At 43.9% G+C, this 18,627-nt stretch overlaps 1 protein-coding gene across 1 annotated transcript in view; it reads right to left on the bottom strand.

Annotated features, from left to right (window-relative positions):
- The window catches only part of PDIA5 (protein disulfide isomerase family A member 5), a 136,639-nt gene extending 127,316 nt beyond the window's left edge, over positions 1–9,323 (bottom strand). Inside the window, exon 1 of the mRNA XM_048869818.2 lies at positions 9,206–9,323. Within this exon, the coding sequence (XP_048725775.2) occupies positions 9,206–9,226 (21 nt within the window). The 5' untranslated portion in view covers positions 9,227–9,323. The remainder of the gene's footprint in view (positions 1–9,205) is intronic.
- Positions 9,324–18,627: the final 9,304 nt, after the last annotated feature.

The raw sequence follows: 18,627 nt of genomic DNA, 5'->3' as shown, positions 1-18,627 counted from the left end.
TGCACCTCCAGGGAAGTGGTGACATCACCCACCCGCAGCTCCTAGGCAGAGGCATGGCCAGGCAGCTCTGCGCACTGCCTCTACCCCAAACACCAGCTCTGCAGCTGCCATTGGCCAATGGGAGCCAATGGGAGCTGCGGGGGCGGTGCCTGCAGGCAGAGGCAGCATGCAGAGCTGCCTGGCCATACCTCCACCTATGAGCTGAGGGATGTCATCGCTTCTAGGGAGCCGCCCCAATGCAAGCGCTGCCCAGAGCCCTCACCCTGTCCCGTGCCCCAACCCCCAGCCCTGACCCCCCTCCACCACCCAAACTCTTGCTGCTGCTGGCAGGGTGGGGGGGGGTTGCGCGCAGTGGCCCAAGACTGTCCCAGCAGTGGCCGGTGCAGCTGGCCCTCAGGAAGTCCCTGGGCCAGCCACCAGCCGCTGCAGAAGTCACAGAGGTCCCGGAAAGTCATGCAATCTGTGACTTCCGTGACCTCTGTGACAAACTCGCAGCCTTATTCATAACCAAACGTATCTGTGTGACTTAGATATTTGCACAGACACATAGCCAAAATGGCACCTAACTGGCCAAGTGTGTGTACAAATATCTGATTTCTACTTGCACAATGGGTATTTGCATGCATAAAACAGATGTGTGCTATTGCATACACCTTCCTTTGAAAGTCTCACCTGCGGCAATATGTATTTTTTGGGACCATGAAAGCAATTTTGGTTCTAATACAAGTACCAGGAGGTCCTAGTGTCCTGCCATGAAATCATGGTCTTCCTGTATGTAATGACTTCTCCAGACTCCCCTAACTCAACTGATGACAACACCAACTCTCCTGCAACTCATCTTTGATAGGGACTCCCCATCTTAGCATAGGTTTCAGAGTAACAGCTGTGTTAGTCTGTATTCGCAAAAAGAAAAGGAGGACTTGTGGCACCTTCGAGACTAACCAATTTATTTGAGCATGAGCTTTCGTGAGCTACAGCTCACTTCATCGGATGCATACCATGGAAACTGCAGAAGACATTATATACACGGAGGGTGAGAAAACCTGGATTTGTGCTGGAAATGGCCCAACTTGATGATCACTTTAGATAAGCTATTACCAGCAGGACAGTGGGGTGGGAGGAGGTATTATTTCATGGTCTCTGTGTGTATATAAAGTCTGCTGCAGTTTCCACGGTATGCATCCGATGAAGTGAGCTGTAGCTCACGAAAGCTCATGCTCAAATAAATTGGTTAGTCTCTAAGGTGCCACAAGTACTCCTTTTCATCTTAGCACAGTCACCCTCTCAAGTGTCCTCATTTTGGCACACCAGCAGTTAGTCACTGTAAATAAGAATATTAAATCATCCTGTGTATGAAATAGGCTTTGCCTGACAAGAAATCCATTTTACATAATTCTCCTAATCAGTGTTTAGAAGGACATCAAGTCTCCCTTGAAATTCCACCACAGTTATGGAGATTATAGACTTTAAATAAGTTATCTGATTTCTTTACAAGAGAAGCAACACAAATTAAAGGCAGGACAACCCAAAAGAGGTCTTTCACTTGCCAGGGTGACATGGGAAAGAGCAGGTAATCCTTCTAGCCAGACTGGCTTTGTCCAGCCTTTTCATACCAATTCCTATAGCAAATCCCATGGCAGTGCTTTATGCTGTATTTGCAACTTTCTTTAAAAATTAGTTCTCTTGGATCTTCCACAACTTTTAAATAGTCACATACTGCCAACACTGAAAAGGATTTCCCCCCTCCGTCTAGACAAATTGAAATATTCGCCCATGACTATTGTTTTCCCTCCTCTCATACACGTTTTTAATTTTATTTTTCTTAAATGCAATTGCTGGCAGACTTGGAATAAGCTGTGCCAGGTGCATGTATGAAGGTATTATAATCATGAATCAGAGACATCTTTTACAACAGGATTTAACAGAAACCACAGCATGGAGTAAGCTACTGTAAGGTACACTATACTATTATACATTTTTTTATAATAATCAGCAAAAGCTATCTATTAAGAATTCACAAAAACATCTAAAATTAATTTTCCTGGTCTTTTTTTTTATATCTGTATGATGTCCCAACAACTTACGTAGACCTACATTTTCAAGCGTGACTAGTGATTTTAGGTGTCCAATGAGAAACACCTCAAAGAGAGCTGATTTTCAGATAGCAGGCAGGCAGCACTATCCGAACACTAGGTCCCTTTAGATTGTCTCATGTTGGGCACATCAAAACTTGCATCATCCATATTAAGTAGTCACTCTGGAAAATGTATACCCCTTTGTTTAAGAGAAAAAACAATTGTTAATAGGCTTTTTATCTTCCTAGCTCATCATGTAAACTGCTTTTGACCTTGTGCAATAATTGCTTTCTTTCCACCCACACACACCCCTTTTCGTTACCACTATCTACATTCAGGATGGCGCTACCTTGATCACTGAGCCATTTGTAACAAATGTCTTGTGAGACAGAAGGTGATAAGTCGGACAGTCCCCCATTTTTGTTTATTATTAATATCTAAAATAGTTGAAGAAACATTTTAATCAAATCAGATCATAAAGAATGGGGTTCCCCTCTGTTACACGAAGGTATTTAGAACTCTGAATTCTGAATGCTTCAAGAAAACTGCTGAGTTCTTCATATTTGCAACAAAGAAAGGAAAACATTTTGGCCTCAGATTTTAGTGGTCATAAGTAAATCTCCAGTTTATTTATGTGCAAAATAAAAATATAAACAGCATCTATGGTACCCGTCGGGCCAGTAACATGACCTTTTCTTAACCACTGTGGTACTGACAATGTACATAAAAAAAGGAAGAAGTCTCAACTAATGTGGAATTAGGATTGCAAATCCCATCTGACTTTTCTACTTGCTTCTGTTCATTTTTCTTGAGAAGTACAAGCCATGGCACTTTACTGATCCAAATTATAAAGAGAATAATTAATCCTTACCTCTAGCCTTTTAAGGAACAACGCACAGATAAAAAGCACTGATGCATTTTCAGTTATGATGCATAGTAACAAAAAGGACAAACGTAATTTCTTCCTTCATCGAACAGAAGAGGTGACACAGGGATAACATCATGGTATTTATGTTTTACTCTAAAGTTAGGGTACATCTACACTGCAATCAGAGGTGTGACTGCAGCACGGGTTACCATTCCCATGTTACCTCAGCTAAAAACAGCAGTGAAGATACAGCAGCGCAGGTTTTAGGGTAGACTGTACAAGGCTGTCAGGGACCCCGGGTACCTATTGCAGTGCTAGCCCAGGCCGCGGTATTTTCACTGCTAGATTAGGTATGCCTACCTATGCTGCAGTCACACCGCAAATGGCAGTGTAGACATACCCTTAAAATAAGGAACACTATAAACTGCATTAAAGGTAACATGGGATTTGCAGAATTCACCATTCTAAGTCAAGAGGATAGTGAAAAATACCATGGTGATGTGAAAATTTGACTAGCGCCTATTGTTCTGCACAGTACTTAAACTACAGGCATAATATATAGTTTGTCCTAACAGTTGTTTCAAGCTCTGTGTAACCCATTAATTATACTGCATATCACTGGTTTTAAAATGCTTAGTGAAGGAAAACCTGCACAACTATTTACTAATTAACAAATGACTGTAATACTGACAATTACCGATGCTGACAAAGAATTTTCTCCTTGTTATGAGTGTAAAGTTCAATTTCTCATCAAGTCCAGCATTGGTGCAACATTTTATTGACATTCTGTTTAATATTTGTCCCAGATATCAATTTATGAATGAACACATTTGTGTAATTTCAAAAATTAAGGGCATGAGAAAAAGAGTGTGTGACATATTATCCCTTGCTAGACAGTAGTTTTGAGGAAGTGTAAAGAGATACAGTATCATTTATTCGATATGTGAGACCACCAAAGAAAGAAATCGCACCCCACTTCGGGGGATGAACTCTAATAATACTTGGCACTTACAAAATGCTTTACATTGTCAAAGCATTAGACAAAACATTACCTGCTCAATCCTCATAACACTCCTGCCATGTTGATAAGGAGTATTATCTTAATTTAACAGCGGGAGTAACATTCACAGAGAGGTTAAGTGATTTGACTATGGCCAGAGGGAGGCAGTGTCAGAGCCACGATGAGAACTCAGAAATACATAGATCATGAGGGCACGATCACACTATGCTGCATCTTTAAATAAAAGAAATCTCTTACCTATCCAGAGCAGGTATTAAAGTCATATCAACATAATCAAAGATAGCACATTGCAATAAAACTGCCAAAATTGAGATTAGCTCTGTCATCTTTGTTCTGCAGGTGCACATATCACACTGTCCCTCCGTTCACACTACCAGTTCTGCTCCCATTAGCTACCAGGATATTGAAATTTACAGCTTCATACTAGTTTCAGTGGCCTGTTGTGTCATAATATTGTAGCTGACTGCCAGAGTCCTTACAAGCCTAGCCCTATCCCAAAAAAGCATAAGCAAAAAAGAAACAAAAAATCTTGCAACTGAGAATAACTCATATACTGAGTTTTTCATCCGTAGCCCTCAAACCACTCGATAAAAGGAACTCAATATCATTACGCCGCATTTTACAGATGGAGAAACTGAGTCACAGAGAAATAAAAGGAGTTGCTCAAGGTGACAACTGGCCAGCAGCAGTGCCAGGAACAGAAAGGGTCTCCCGAGTCCCAGTCTAATCCTCCAATCACAAGACATTTGCTAATTACCCCAATTCAATCACTTGCTTTTACTTCTTCCCATCCATCATCTATAGGTCATATATGTAAACCATAAGCTCCTCTGGACAGGACTTTGTAAAGTTGAGTGCTCACTTTTGATGCTACAGGTGAAAACCTGGCCTCACTGAAGTCAGTGGGAGTTTTCCCATTGACTTCAATGGAAACAGGATCTCACCCTATATCAGTATCATCAAGTGTACGCCTGTGAACCAAAACCAATTCAGGAGTCAAGGTTTGGTTCTGGAGCGATATCTGAGATTTTACCCAACAGGGGATAGCTTTTTTAAATAAACATTTTGAGGTGAGGCAAGGACAAAATGGACACATACATATATCTGTATTTATAAGGGGGTCTGAAGTGGAGGACTTGGCAGTCTGCAGTGTCCCTCTGACACACACGAGTACTTGCCACACCAACTCAGACACTGTAGTCTACTCTGATAAACTCAGAAATGGTCTGGGAACCAGGAGCCCCTGAATTCTAACCCTGACCCCGTCACCTATGTGTAGAATGTCTTCAGGAAAGTGAAACTGTCTGAGCTCAGTTTCCCTATCAGTAAAATGGTGTCAACAGTATACAGTCACCTACCTCCAAAGGATGTTGTGAGGGTTAGCCAATGTTTGCAAAGCACTCCAGAGATGTGGAATGCTACAGAAGCAGTAATTATCCTGCCTCTGGCAATGGTATACCTTATGTACCACAAGAAGGTGCACTTTCCACCTTATTAGTTGTGCAATATTGTGCATTGAAGGAAGATGCCTTCCTGACTCCTACAATCACCAGTTTTTGCCCTGAAGTACAAGGTTTAATCAGGTTTCAGAGTAACAGCCATGTTAGTCTGTATTCGCAAAAAGAAAAGGAGTACTTGTGGCACCTTAGAGACTAACCAATTTATTTGAGCATGAGAACCACTTGATATACTGAAAAGGGAAGCATCTTATAAAGGTATATATACCACAGCACTATGTGGTTGCACACAACTTGATCATTACTTGGATATCCGTAAGGAAGACTTTACTGCAATCTGTGTTATTTGTAACTTTCCTGATAGAATTCATTGTATTAAGAATAATCGTTTGCTTTTTAGTGTTTTTCTTTGGAGGACCATAAAGTGCTTTAGAAAGGTACGTAAACCATCTCCATTTTACAGATGGGGAACCTGAGCCAGAAAGAGGTTAAAATCTAGATTTTCAAAAGTAGCCTCTAATTTGAGGCACCCAGCTCAGAATTTTAGAAATGCCGAGCACCCCACAATGCCAGCTGACATCAAAGAGAGCTGCAGGTGCTCAGCAATTCTGGAAAAATCTCAGTAGTCCACACCCAAAAATTGAGGTTGCTTACAAAAATCAGGACCTTCATTACCAGTTCAAGGTAACAGAGCAAGTCAGGGCTGGAAATGGTCTCCTGATTCCTTATCTTCTGCTCTAACTACTAGTTAACACTACCTTTACTAAAATCAAGACTAAGACCCTGATCCTACAAAGTCTCATGCATATGTTTAACTTTATGGTAAATCAGTGAGTGCATAAAGTTAATCACAGACTTAGCCTATGGTCTTGATACAGCAAAATTTATTTTTGTTTAATCTTGAAGTAAAATTTCAAGAGAACACCTTCAAATTCAAGATAAAGAAAATTAGAAGAAAATTTAAATTGTACACACTGATGGGTAAAGCATCAGTATAATCAACAGCTCAATTAAGACATCTACTCAAAGTGCTGGGGTAAATTAAGAAGGAGAGTGAGAATAATGTGGAAAAATTATAATGGCACCATGTAATTTCACTTAGAATACCACATTCACTTTTGCTCATCTGATCTCAAAAAGGACATGACTGTAATAAAAAAGATCCAGAGAAAGGCAACAAGAATTTTAGAGTCAGAGAGTTCTATACAAAGAGAGATTTAAAAGATTTAAGATTATTTTGTCTGGAAAAGAGAAGAGGAATTATGGCAGAGGTCTACATATAGAAAGGGAATGGTATAATGATCTCCAGTCCGATAAGATGAGAAAAAAGGGGAAATAAATAAAAATTCTTGCATCTATTTTTAAAGACCTAGGATCAAACTCATCACTGGTGTAACTCCACTGGCATAATCTCGGTCCAAATTGTATAATCAACCTGGGACTTTCACTACCACAGTTACTATTGAGACAAACTTCACACACTAAAGAGGAGCCTGGTACAAAACCTTGAATCAAGACATCTTCAAATTTTAGGAAGATTTTGGCTCCACGGTTCAGCTTCACTTCAATTAAACACTTACACAGCTACAAATGCTAGTGACCTCTGTGCTTCAGGTACATGCTATCAGCTGTGCAGAACGTGTAGTTCTTTTCCATCATCCTTTGAACCAACGGCTATCCAGGCCACCGTCAGAGGCAAGAGATTAGTCTAGATGGGCCAATAGTTCTGTCCTAGAACAGCAACTCCAATACTATGTTTCAATTTCCAATGCAATGGGGGCAATCCCCATGTCGTAAAAATTCTAGCAATTCTGCCACTTGCTTCATATAGTTGTATTTCTGCCATGTATTTTGGATTGTGTGTGAATGAGAAAATAAACACAGTTTATCACTAATTATTAACTTTTTTGTAAAGAGAAGGGAAAGAAATATATTTCCACCAAAACAGTTAAACAAAGGAGTGAATGAAAGTATTCATGTTAACCAATCTTTTTACATGTTAATACTAAACTTTCAAAGAATCAGTTTTAAAAGCATCTTTTTGCAGGCCTACGAGTCTAAGGTATGAAACAGCATTATTTTGCTACTCTTTCGTATAATTTAAATGTAATGTGCCTAGATATTCCCGGATGTGCTGTCATACAATTTTTCTCCCAGTGCCCAGTTAAAGTTTAAGATTTCCACATTGTTTTAGATATCTGTAATCTGAGCACACACATACAAACATCACGGAAAAAGCTATAGAAAGTAACTATATAGACATCTTTAATAAATCCATTTTCAGTGGTAATGTTCATTTCTGATTGCCTCTTTTAAATCATAAAATTTCTATGCCACCAAATCAGATCTCCTCAAAAGGAATTTCAAAAGAAGACACACTTCATCATGCAGGAACTTTTGTTTCTAATTAGTTACTATGTGAACTGCTCAACTGAAAAAAAGAAAGGAATCTAATATGTAATATTGATCACAGAAATATTCCCTTCACCATTATAAAATGAGAGCCGCTATTATTAAAGAAATATGTATCGATTATTTCATTGGCAGAATGCAAATGTACTCACCCCACCTTCTAAAAACATTAGGTGATGAAAAAAATAGGTGAAAGGAAACAAAACAAAGAAAGAAAATCATCCTGTTCCGAAAATAAAGCCCCAAATGGAAAAACAGAGAAACAATTCAAAGTTCATATCAGCAACTGGCAAAGTCAAAAGGGGCCAAGTACCCTGGAGTAAAGCCATGTGTGACACAAAATGTCAAAGCTAATTGCTTCAGGGTCAGCAGTCTCCTCAAGGAGAATTTTTTCTACATGGAATACCCTACAGTGTTGCAATATTTACACATTCTCTAGTTATTTTATATTTATATGACATATACAAACATACCTACAGAATCTAAAGGATATTTCTTTAAAAATGCATTTACTTAGCACTAAGTTAAACTCATTTTGCAGCAGGTTTGAAATGCCAATGCCTCCTCCATCTAATAGCACGTTTGCCCTGAGAGTTGGATGTCCCTGCAGCATTACAGCCTTATTTTATAAAACATTTCAAAGGATCCCCTTAAGACTACACACCTTTAAAACCCGAAAGGATCATTAAATATAAATATATTTGCATAGTCTGTTCTATAATGATTATATAATATTCCAGGGTGCCAGCCTCAGATGCACCCAATGTGATATTGCAATGTTTCAACGTATCCTCCCCAAGTGCAGAAAGTGTTGCTGAGGGGGAAAACGCTGGGGTATGTCAAACCTGCTGCAAGATATACACATGTACATGCCGCCCAAAGCTTAACCCAACTCTGCCCCTTTTGCAGCAGGTCTGACATACCCCCGCCTCTTCCCCCATCAGCAACACTTTCTGCACTTGCAGCGGGACGCCCTCGCGCATTGCAACACCACCCAGGATGCATGTCAGAGTGCCACCCTGGCGTGTTACATAACCCTCACACAGCCCAGTCTACACACAGCATGCACGCAGGAACCCCGAAAGGGGTCCTCTGGGGGAAAGGCTCCAGGCAGGTGTGTGCTTCCCGCAGGCGGCTCGAAACGCCAGCGCCCGCACCTTGGCAGCGGGCGGCTGCAAGCCCAGCCCCAGCGGCTGCCCCAGAAGGAGCAGCTCGGGGCTCGCCTGCAGGCTCCCGGAGAACTTCAACTTCAGCAGCGGCTGCCAGAACTGCCCAGGCAACTTGACAGCGAGCGCGGCACACGCCCCGGCTCCCCGCTGCGCCCCCGCCCCGTGCCGGCTCCCCCCGGGCACCCCCCCCCCCCGGGACTCACCAGGAGTCCGAGCAGCAGCATTGTCCCTGCCGAGCGCGCGGTGCCCAGCCAGCGCCGCCACCCCGCCGCTCCCCTCCTCCCGCGGCTGCGGCTGCCGGGGCCGGCGGCTGCCACGTCTGGCGACGCATGCGCAATCCGCGGGGAACCCGGAGGCGCGGGGAAGAGGGGCGAGAGGCATGCTGGGGGTTGTAGTTTTGCCCTGGCCCTGGCTGCGAGGCGCGTGGGCAGGCGAAAGGGGAGAGAGCAGCAGCGGCACCGCCCCCCACCCCCAGTGCAATTACTTGACCCTGGGTGCTCGGTCTTCAGAAAGCCCGTGCACAGTCAGAGGGGTGCTGTGCTGTGCTGTCCCCCAGACCCACTGCAGCAGGGGTGCCCCCCCCCCCAGGACGGGTCAGGTCCCCCACACCCCACCCAGCCACAAACGCAGGCAGCTCATGTCGGAGATCTTGCAAGTCCTGGGATATCCCCAGGGGGCCTGAGCCCATCAGCTGAGGGGCTCTGCCCAGAGGTGGGCCCATGCAGTTGTACGGCCAAACCCCAAATGATCAAAAATCATGACTCCGACACCCCCAGCCCCGCCTGCCCTGCTGCAAGAGGTTAGCCCAGACGATAGATCATATTGTGGTTTCTGGTCTGGTTTGATTTTTGAATCCCCCCTGCCCACATGTGTGTGAGACAAAGAGGGAGACAGAATCAGTGCTGCCAAGGCCCCCAAATGGATGGAGTTCAGTGATTTAGGCCTCCACTGCAGGAGCTCTCGGGGGCTGGCTGCCTGATGGCACAGGGCTTCCAGCTTCTCCCCAACGTGCTGATTAATTAATTCCCTGTTGCCCCCCCCCCACCAGCTCCACGCCTGCCCAGCAAGTGATTCTGCCACAAACCAATTCTGCCCCCCCCAGCCTCCCCTCCCCCATCCTGCAGCATCCTCCACAGGTTCTTCGCAGCCCCCCTTCCCAAGCCAGGTGGTGAGAGGGGAGCAGGCAGCAGACTGACCCATTGTTCATAGCAGGGGTTGGGGGAGCAGCTCAGCGTGGGGGGGGCTCTTTCTGCTCCCTCCTCCTCTCCTGTGACAATGGTGTTCATTCCTGACAGGGCAAGGGAAGGGTGGTGAGGATGGCAGAACTCTACCTGCTTCCTGTAGCAGCTCTGATGGGCAGCTCTTCGCCAGGAGATGCAGCGGTGAGGAAAGCAGTTATCAGAGAGTTTTGCCCCAAGCAGAGCGGAACCGCTGGAGCTGCTTGGACATCACCAGACTGGCTCTGGCCTTGGCCTGCAGTTCTACGAAATCGTGAGGACTGGCAGCATTGGAATCGGCCAGATCATCTCCCCCCCACACACACACTCCACTAGGCTGATGCACAGAGGGTTCCCCTTCCTGTTTGGCCACCGGTGATGACGTAGCCTGCTCCCACACCATGTGGTGCTTTGTCCCCCTCAGCAGTGCCACATACAAAGGATGATGAGTCTGCTACAGCCTTAGCCTGCAGGACAAGATCTCTTAGCAAAGACAGTAGATGCTCATGGTTTTAGATCTAGAGGTCCTGGGTTCAATCCCTGCAACTGCCTGCCCATCCTGGGGTGTTGCGTTACCGTGGAGTTATCCTACCCCACCTCTGCCCTGTGCAGTTGTCCCCCTGCCTTGGTAGGGAGATCAGGGAACAGGGTTAGACATGGGATAAGGAGGAGAATAGGGAGGTGCTGCCAATGTGTGCGACCTGTTCACAGTGGTGGAACTTCGGAGGGTTCTGGAGCTCGTCTGGCGATGACACAAGAGGCTCCAGCTCCCTCACAAAGTTCAGCCTCGCTGGAAGCTGGCAGAGTCTCTCCCTTCCGCTCACCGTTCTAGGGATCAAAGAACCCAGCAACCCGGTGCAGCTTCACTCTCTCTCCTCCTGTGAGAAACACAGACAGGATGGTGCTTCTGCTTCTCCCCAGAACCCAACCTGGAAGGGGCAGAGAGAGCCAAAAAGCCCCTCAAGCTGCACCCCCCAGCCTGGAGAGGGGACCCCGCTGCAGCCATCCTAGGCCTGGAACGAAGGAGATGAACATAAGAATGGCCGTACTGGGTCAAACCAATTGTCCATCTAGCCCAGTATCCTGTCTTCCGATAGTGGCCAATGCAAGATGTTTCAGAGGGAATTAACAGGAAAGGCAATCATTGAGTGATCCATCCATTCCCAGCTTCTGACAATCAGAGGCTAGGGACACCCACAGCATGGAGTTGCATCTCTGATCACCTTGGCTAATAGCCGCCACTGATGGACTCATGGCATAGCCTGAACTTATCTAATTCTAACCTAGGAGGAGCAGAGGTGGTGCTGAACTGATTTGGAGGCTGTGGCAGTGGGGTCTGAACTGAAGGGGCTGGGCTGATGGGGGGCTGAACTAATGGGAGGGATGGCTGGGGACAGAACTGATGAGAGGAGTGGGGGACAGGATTAATTGCTGGTCAGAGAACAGGCAGATGCAGGGATGAGAGACCAAAATCACCTTACCCAATACCTTTGGGAGAGTGAGCTCTTTAATTGCTACTCTGGAGATTGCTACACATTGGAGATGGGTAGAAGGAGTTCAAAAAACAGCCAAAAAAAACACAAGATAATCTTTTTATAAAAATCTCGTCCTTTTGGGGTCAATGTAATTATTTCTGATCTCTTGCTGGGGCGGGGGCTCCAAAGCATGATTTTTGATCTTGAGGTTGGCATTACTGCCCACCAAAGACTGTGTGGAGCCTCCTCAGACTACACTGCCCAGGGAAAGGAGTTGAGACATGCACATCTCCAAATGTCTGCGCCTCTCCAGCCTTCTCTCAGGTAGGAGGGTACTGGGGAGCTGCAGAAATTTGGAGCTGTGCCACATCTCAATTCCTTCCCCTGGGCAGTGCAGTGTGAGGGGGATTCACTCAGCAATGCATATCCAGAACTCTTATGTGACCCCTTCCCATGCTAACTGGCCCTCTTTTAGGAGGGACAGGCCCCAGTTTTCAGTAACTATGTTGATCCTTTTTCCATTTGGCACCTATACAAAAAGAAGGATGTTTTGTTATTAAGTCTCTACACCTGTGACTTAGAAGCCTGTGACTTAGCAGATCTGGGTTCAGTTCCTGGCTCTACCCAGAGTCATGTGTGAGTTTAGGCAAAATATTTAACTTCTCTGTGCCTCAGGTCCCCATCTGTAAAATGGGAATAATAATACTTTCTCTATAATAATAATAAAGGGCTACTCTTGTCCAGTGTATTTCAATGGCGTTAAATGGTGTATCTTTGTTTTTCAAATGTCCCTATTTACAGCTCTCAGATGTTATCTGGAACGTTGCCTCTTGTACCTCAACCCCCTCCCCACAATGTTTATCTTAATCCATGCAATCTGCCCCACTCCCACCACCACCATATTCTTGGTGGCTCTACCCTGGTCCTCAGCTCTCACCCTTACCCTATTCTCCACCGTGGGAAGTCTTTGCTAGCGCTGCCTAGTTTTACAACAAAGAGCAGGGGAGAATAAGTAAAGGCAAGAGGAGATAGAAAAGGTGGGTTGAGGATTGAGGGGGTAGTGAATTAGGAAATGGGACCCTCAACCCCAAAGAATAATGTCACTAGGTGCCCCCAAAATCCTACAGCCATCTCTGAATGTCCTCATGTGCTGGTGACAATCTAAAACCGGTAATAAATAAATGCTAGTATCAGTTTGTGAAACCCTCATTTTGATCTTTAAGGCTGAATGACCACTTCATCCAGATTAGAAAAATCTCCTGGGCATTTTCCAGCTCAGGCATAAACAGAGAGCTAGATCTCTATCTAGCAAACAAGGACAGGGAGCCCTGCTAGGAATCTTAATGTCCAAAGAGGTCACACAGGTTATAATTGACTCTCATTAGCCCTCCACAAACAGCGCAGTTCTTTACCTACAGCCAAGTGGGAAGGCGTGACATTTTTACTTCCTTTGGAAATATCAAAGGAAATCAAAGACATCACTGACAATCTGATGCTTACAACCGACGTGAGAGGAAAACCCATCACCACTAATTGGAGACAAATTCTGGGAAGTAATTTGTAGATCCATACAGCTGACTGATCACTTCAAGTGGTGATCAAAGCCACTGAAATCAACTCTTCTCACTGCTAGGGAGCTAATAATGTAAAGTAGAAACCTATGTAGGGAAAGTTATTATTACTATAATTATTTATATTGCTGTAACATTCAGATAAATGTACACAGACATAGCTCAAAGACAGTCCTTGCCCTAACGACCCAGTCCCTGCTGGGTGACCTTAGGCAAGTCACTTCACTTTTCCGTGCTCAGATTCTCCATCTGTAAAAGGGGGGATAATGACACTTTCCTTTGTACAGTGCTTTAAGAGCATTATTAATTATTATTATTGCTATTATTATTATTTTAATAATAATGAATTTAAATCTAGTGTTCTCCTTTTGCAAAGCTAGCAAATTCCACTTCTTGCAAAAGAGGTTAAGATATTAGCATAGTTAGGATTTACATTTATGTTATGGCTTTATCATAAAAGCTTGCAAAGGTGTAATAAGTTGATACATGCAAACTATATAAAGAGTTCATTTACTTCTTTTCTGTGGTGCCTCTATTACTAGAGGTTTGCAACCATGGTAGCCCTTTCTTTACGATCCTCTGATAATCTCTTTGTGGTTGAATAGTCCTTTTGATCCACCCAGGATATCACATAGTCCATCCAAGATCTTTTTCTGTCTTGTGTTCTTTTTCCATCTATGTTCCCTTCCAGTGCCCATAACTATGCATCACCCGTTCAACCTAATGTGCTCTGCAAATCAAATCTCTCTTTTCCTAAGATTTCTAACAAGTGTTTGCTAAGTTTCAATAATCTGCAATATTTTTCATTGGTTACACGGTCCATCCATGATATTTTCAGAATTCTTCTTTAACAGCATCATATGAAGAATTGTAGTTTCTTTATTATTTATTGTTTGAATGTTCATGTTTCACAGCCATAATTTAACACAGACAAAATGTAAGTTTTTAAGAATTAGAATTTAGTTTTCAGATGTATGTCCCTTCCCATCAGATGTTTACTCTTTCAGAACATCTCTTTCACTTTTGCTATTCTAGGGCTGACTTCAGGATCTGAACTTCCATCCTCTGTAACGCTTCCTAAGCAACAATAATTTGTTACTTGCTGTATGGCTGAGTCATTCACTGAAATCTTGCACCTTTACCCAGGCTCCCTGCCAACCACCATACTTTTTGTCTCGTCCACATTCAACTGTAGCCCATATTCTTTGCCTGTTCATCTAGAATCTCCACTAACTTCATCAGACCTTCTTCTGAATCAGCCAACAGCACTGTGTCACCTGCATAGTGAACATTATTCACCCATTTTTCATACATTTTAATACCTTTTCTCTGTTTCTTCAACTGATCAAACACTCACTATAAATGTTGAATAGAGTTGGTGACATTATACAATCTCGTATCACTCTTCTCTTGATTTTTACTAGCTTGTCATTTTCATCTCCCATTATAGTCATCCTCTGATTCCAGTATAATTGTTTTAATACTCAGAGTTCATATCCATCAGTCCCTACAGATCTTAATATATTGAGTAATCTGTATTAGTAGATTCTGTTAAATGCTTTTTGAAAACCAATGAAATGCAAATATACTGATTTCCCCATTTCAATGGATCTTTCTAATATGAGCTTCAAGTTCATAATGGCATTTATCATGCCCTTTCCACATCTGAAGCTGTAAAGTTGTTCACTTATTTCCTTATCAGTCTTGAACAACTCACAAAAGTATCTTAAAGGCATGCAATTCTATGCTGGTTGTTCCGTAGTATTTACAGTCCATCACATTGTTCTTTCAGGGGATTTGAATACACAGTGAGGTTGTAAAATCTTCTGGTAATTCTGTCTCAAACATATTCTTCATTATCTCTGACAGGGCTTTCAAGTCTTCATCTCGTATGCTTCTTAACAATTCAGCCGGTATTCCATCACAACCTAGTGCTTTTCCATTCAAAAGTCTTCTTATTACGGCCATGATTTCCTCATCCATTATTGGTGGATGCGATAGTCCCAATGGTCCTGCAGGAGAAATAGGATCTACCTGGCCCGTGATGGCCTGGGGCGGGGGCTGTACCTGGGAGCAATCAGATGATCCAGGTGGTGATCCTTTAGCTAATTAGAATTGGAACCACTGAGTTAGGAGGCTGCTAGAATAGTAAAAGAATAGTAAAATAGTAAAAGTTGCCCTAGGGAAAGGGAGCTCTCTTCAGCTAAGGCTGGCAGATGCTGCAGGAGGGGGAACAAGCCCTGAAGGAGGGGTAGGGTCAACAGTAAGATCCCCAAGAGACCTCTCAGAGCCCCTGGCTGAGGAAGACATTGGGAGACTCCTGTCAGTAAGTCCAGGAAGAAGGCTGGTGTCTGCCCCTAGAGGGGAGAGGCCTACAGTTTGAGCCTGGTTCCCTGGTTCCTGTGAATCTGAAAGCCTGGGTGAGTCTGAGACAAGAGTGGCTGCTGGCATCTTACTGAAGACAAGAGGCAAGTAGCTGACAACTTGAGTACCTGAAACTGAAGCTTTGGACTATCTCTTCATGTTAGCTTATTGGTTACTGATAAATAAGTCTGTCTTCGGTAAGGGAATCTTGGAGGCAAAACCTGATATGGGAGTTACTTATATAGCTAGAAGGAGAAACTGAGGCACAGCACATGGGTTTGTGTCACTGGAGTTACCTGACTGATCTCTACTTTAGATTTTTTCAGGCTTATCATCACCATATAGTTCCTGGGTATAATCTCACCATCTCTCATTCTTGTTTTTAGGGTCTGTCAAATATTGTCCATTTTTGTTCTTAAGGGTCATATTGATCAACTTTCTTCTGTAATTAAAGTCTCGTATCTTGTGACACATCTCACTTTGTTCTCTTTATCCAACTGTTTAACTTTTTTGCATTTCTCATTCAGACTTTGTAAATCTGCATTTATGCTTTATCATTTTATTTAGTCTTTGGTATTCCTCTTTTTCTGTTGTTGATCTTTGTGCTTTTATTTTTCTTCTTTCATCCACACTTTCATCTCTTATCCATGGGTTTTTCTTAACTAACAACTTCTTCCACACGTGATTATCTGTAGTTCATTGACCCACCACTGAAATGCTGCCACCTTCCATAACAGAATGTGGAAGACATTTAGCAGTGCACAGCAATATTCCCAACCGTGTAAGGCAGAAAGCGAAGAAGAATATTGTTATGGGAGGAGCCAACAGGCAGCACAATTATATGTAGTCTTACAAATTCTTTTTCTTAGCATGCGAGCAAACTTTAAGCCTTTGAAGAAAAGCTGTAGTGGTCTTATGTGAGAAGTGTGGCAGACAGCAGTTTGCTCTCAATCTTATTTTTTATATTTGGAGAAGCTCTTGGGTCAGGGCAGCTTCCTAGGGAACTGGACGTTGGTGTGTGGATTGAAACTTGTGGAATAGGAGATTGCATGCATTCTGTCAGTGATGGTCTCTGTTCCAAGACTGGTGTATGTGTGTAAGTAAAGCAGCTGGGTCACTGACATGCAGGGTTCCAGTATTCCCCTGTTGCATTATTAGAACTGGAACACTGGTGTCAGGAGAAAGGTAAGAAATGTATTATCTGGTTGAAATAGCAAAGGAAATTTGGCACCAACTCTTATGAGAAGTGTGTGCAATCTTTTATGTTATAAATGCTCAGGACCTGTTTTGCACATCATTCAAAAAGTTGTTTGATTCAGGCAGCCTATTGCACAGTACATCAGTTTAACAGACCCATTACACCTAACTCAAAGGTCACAAAGAAATTCTAATGATTTCTTTGTACCAGAGTCAACAGAACTGGCACCACTTTCCCTAACCATTGGTCCCTCTTGGATTCCTTTCGGCTGGTGATTGGTACAGCCCGCATCTGCCTTTTTGCCCACCATCTTTCTGCTTATCTAGGTACAGTAACTCCTTGCTTAACGTTGTAGTTATGTTCCGAAAAAATGATACTTTAAGTGAAACTATGCTAAGTGAAGCCAGTTTCCCCCTAAGAATTAATGTACTGGGGGGTAGGTTCCAGGGAAATTTTTTTTGCCAGACAAAAGACTAGATAGATACACACACACACACACACACACACATACACAATATATGTTTTAAACAAACAGTTTAATACTGTACACTGCAATGACGACTGTGAAGCTTGGTTGAGGTGGTGGAGTCAGAGCTTGGAAGAGGGTGGGATATTTCCCAGGGAATGCCTTAACTGCTAAATGATGAACTAGCACTGGTTGAGCCCTCAAGGGTTAACACATTGTTGTTAATGTAGACTCACACTCTACAAGGCAGCACGAATGGAGGGAGGGGAGACTGCATGGCAGAGAGAGACAGACACACACACCGTATGTGTGTGAGAGAGAGAAACGTGCATTGCCCCTTTAAGTATGCTGACCCCACTGTAAGTATACTGCCTTTTTAAGTAGATCATCAAGTTGAGACAGCAGCTGCTGCAAGAAAGCTCCCTCCATCCTGAGCCCAGTCGATTCCCCACCCTGCTCTGTGGAGATGGGGTAAAGGAGCGGGGGGCAAGAGCAGAGGGTGAGGGGGACACCCTGACATTAGCCCCCTCCCGCTCTGCGCACAGCAAGCAGGAGGCTTCCAGAAGCAGTTCCAAGGCAGAGGGCAGGAGCAGCACATGGCAGAGTGGGGAGGGACAGCTGAACTGCCCAGCAATTGATAGCCTGCTGAGTGGTTGCCACACAGGAAACTTAGGGGAGCTGATTGGGGGCTGCCGCCGGTCCACCCTGGTTCCAAGCCCCCACCAGCTAGCTCCAATGGGCTGCTTTTTTTGCAAGCAGTGGACAAAGCAGGCGGCTGCCAAACAACGTTATAAGGGAGCATTGCGCAACGTTAAACGAGCATGTTCTCTAATTGATCAGCAATGTAACAATGAAACAACGTTAACCGGGACGGCTTTAAGTGAGGAGTTATGGTATTTAGTTTAGTAGGTCCATAGCTCCCATTGCTGTGCTACGTGGTTGCAAATGGAGACTGAAGCCTTGTATTTATCCACATGTAACCCTTCTGCCAGGTGGAGCCAGCAGCACCCAGGACCGGGATCAATATCTAGGGGTTCCTTTTCAACAATACAACACAGAACTGGCTTGAGCCCCCACACAATAACCTGGGAAAATTACACATCACCCTGAGAGCCTCTGACAGGCAATACTTCCCCACTCGCAAGCACAGAGTCTGAGTGTAGTAAAGAAACTTTTAATGAAAGGAGGGAAGTCACCCAACATTAATTAGGGAAAATGCCACAAGCAGAATTTATAATCATAAAACTGTGAGCAGGACACCCACCCCAGAGTGCGTGGGGCAGTGTCTTCTGCCTAATGCTCTTTAGGTCTACAACCAAAAGTTCTTTTTCTGT

Source organism: Caretta caretta, chromosome 11, assembly GCF_965140235.1.
Source record: "Caretta caretta isolate rCarCar2 chromosome 11, rCarCar1.hap1, whole genome shotgun sequence".
In the NCBI taxonomy this organism is placed as follows: domain Eukaryota; kingdom Metazoa; phylum Chordata; order Testudines; family Cheloniidae; genus Caretta; species Caretta caretta.
Note: the sequence above shows the minus strand (reverse complement) of the source record. Positions and strands in the feature narration are given on the sequence as shown.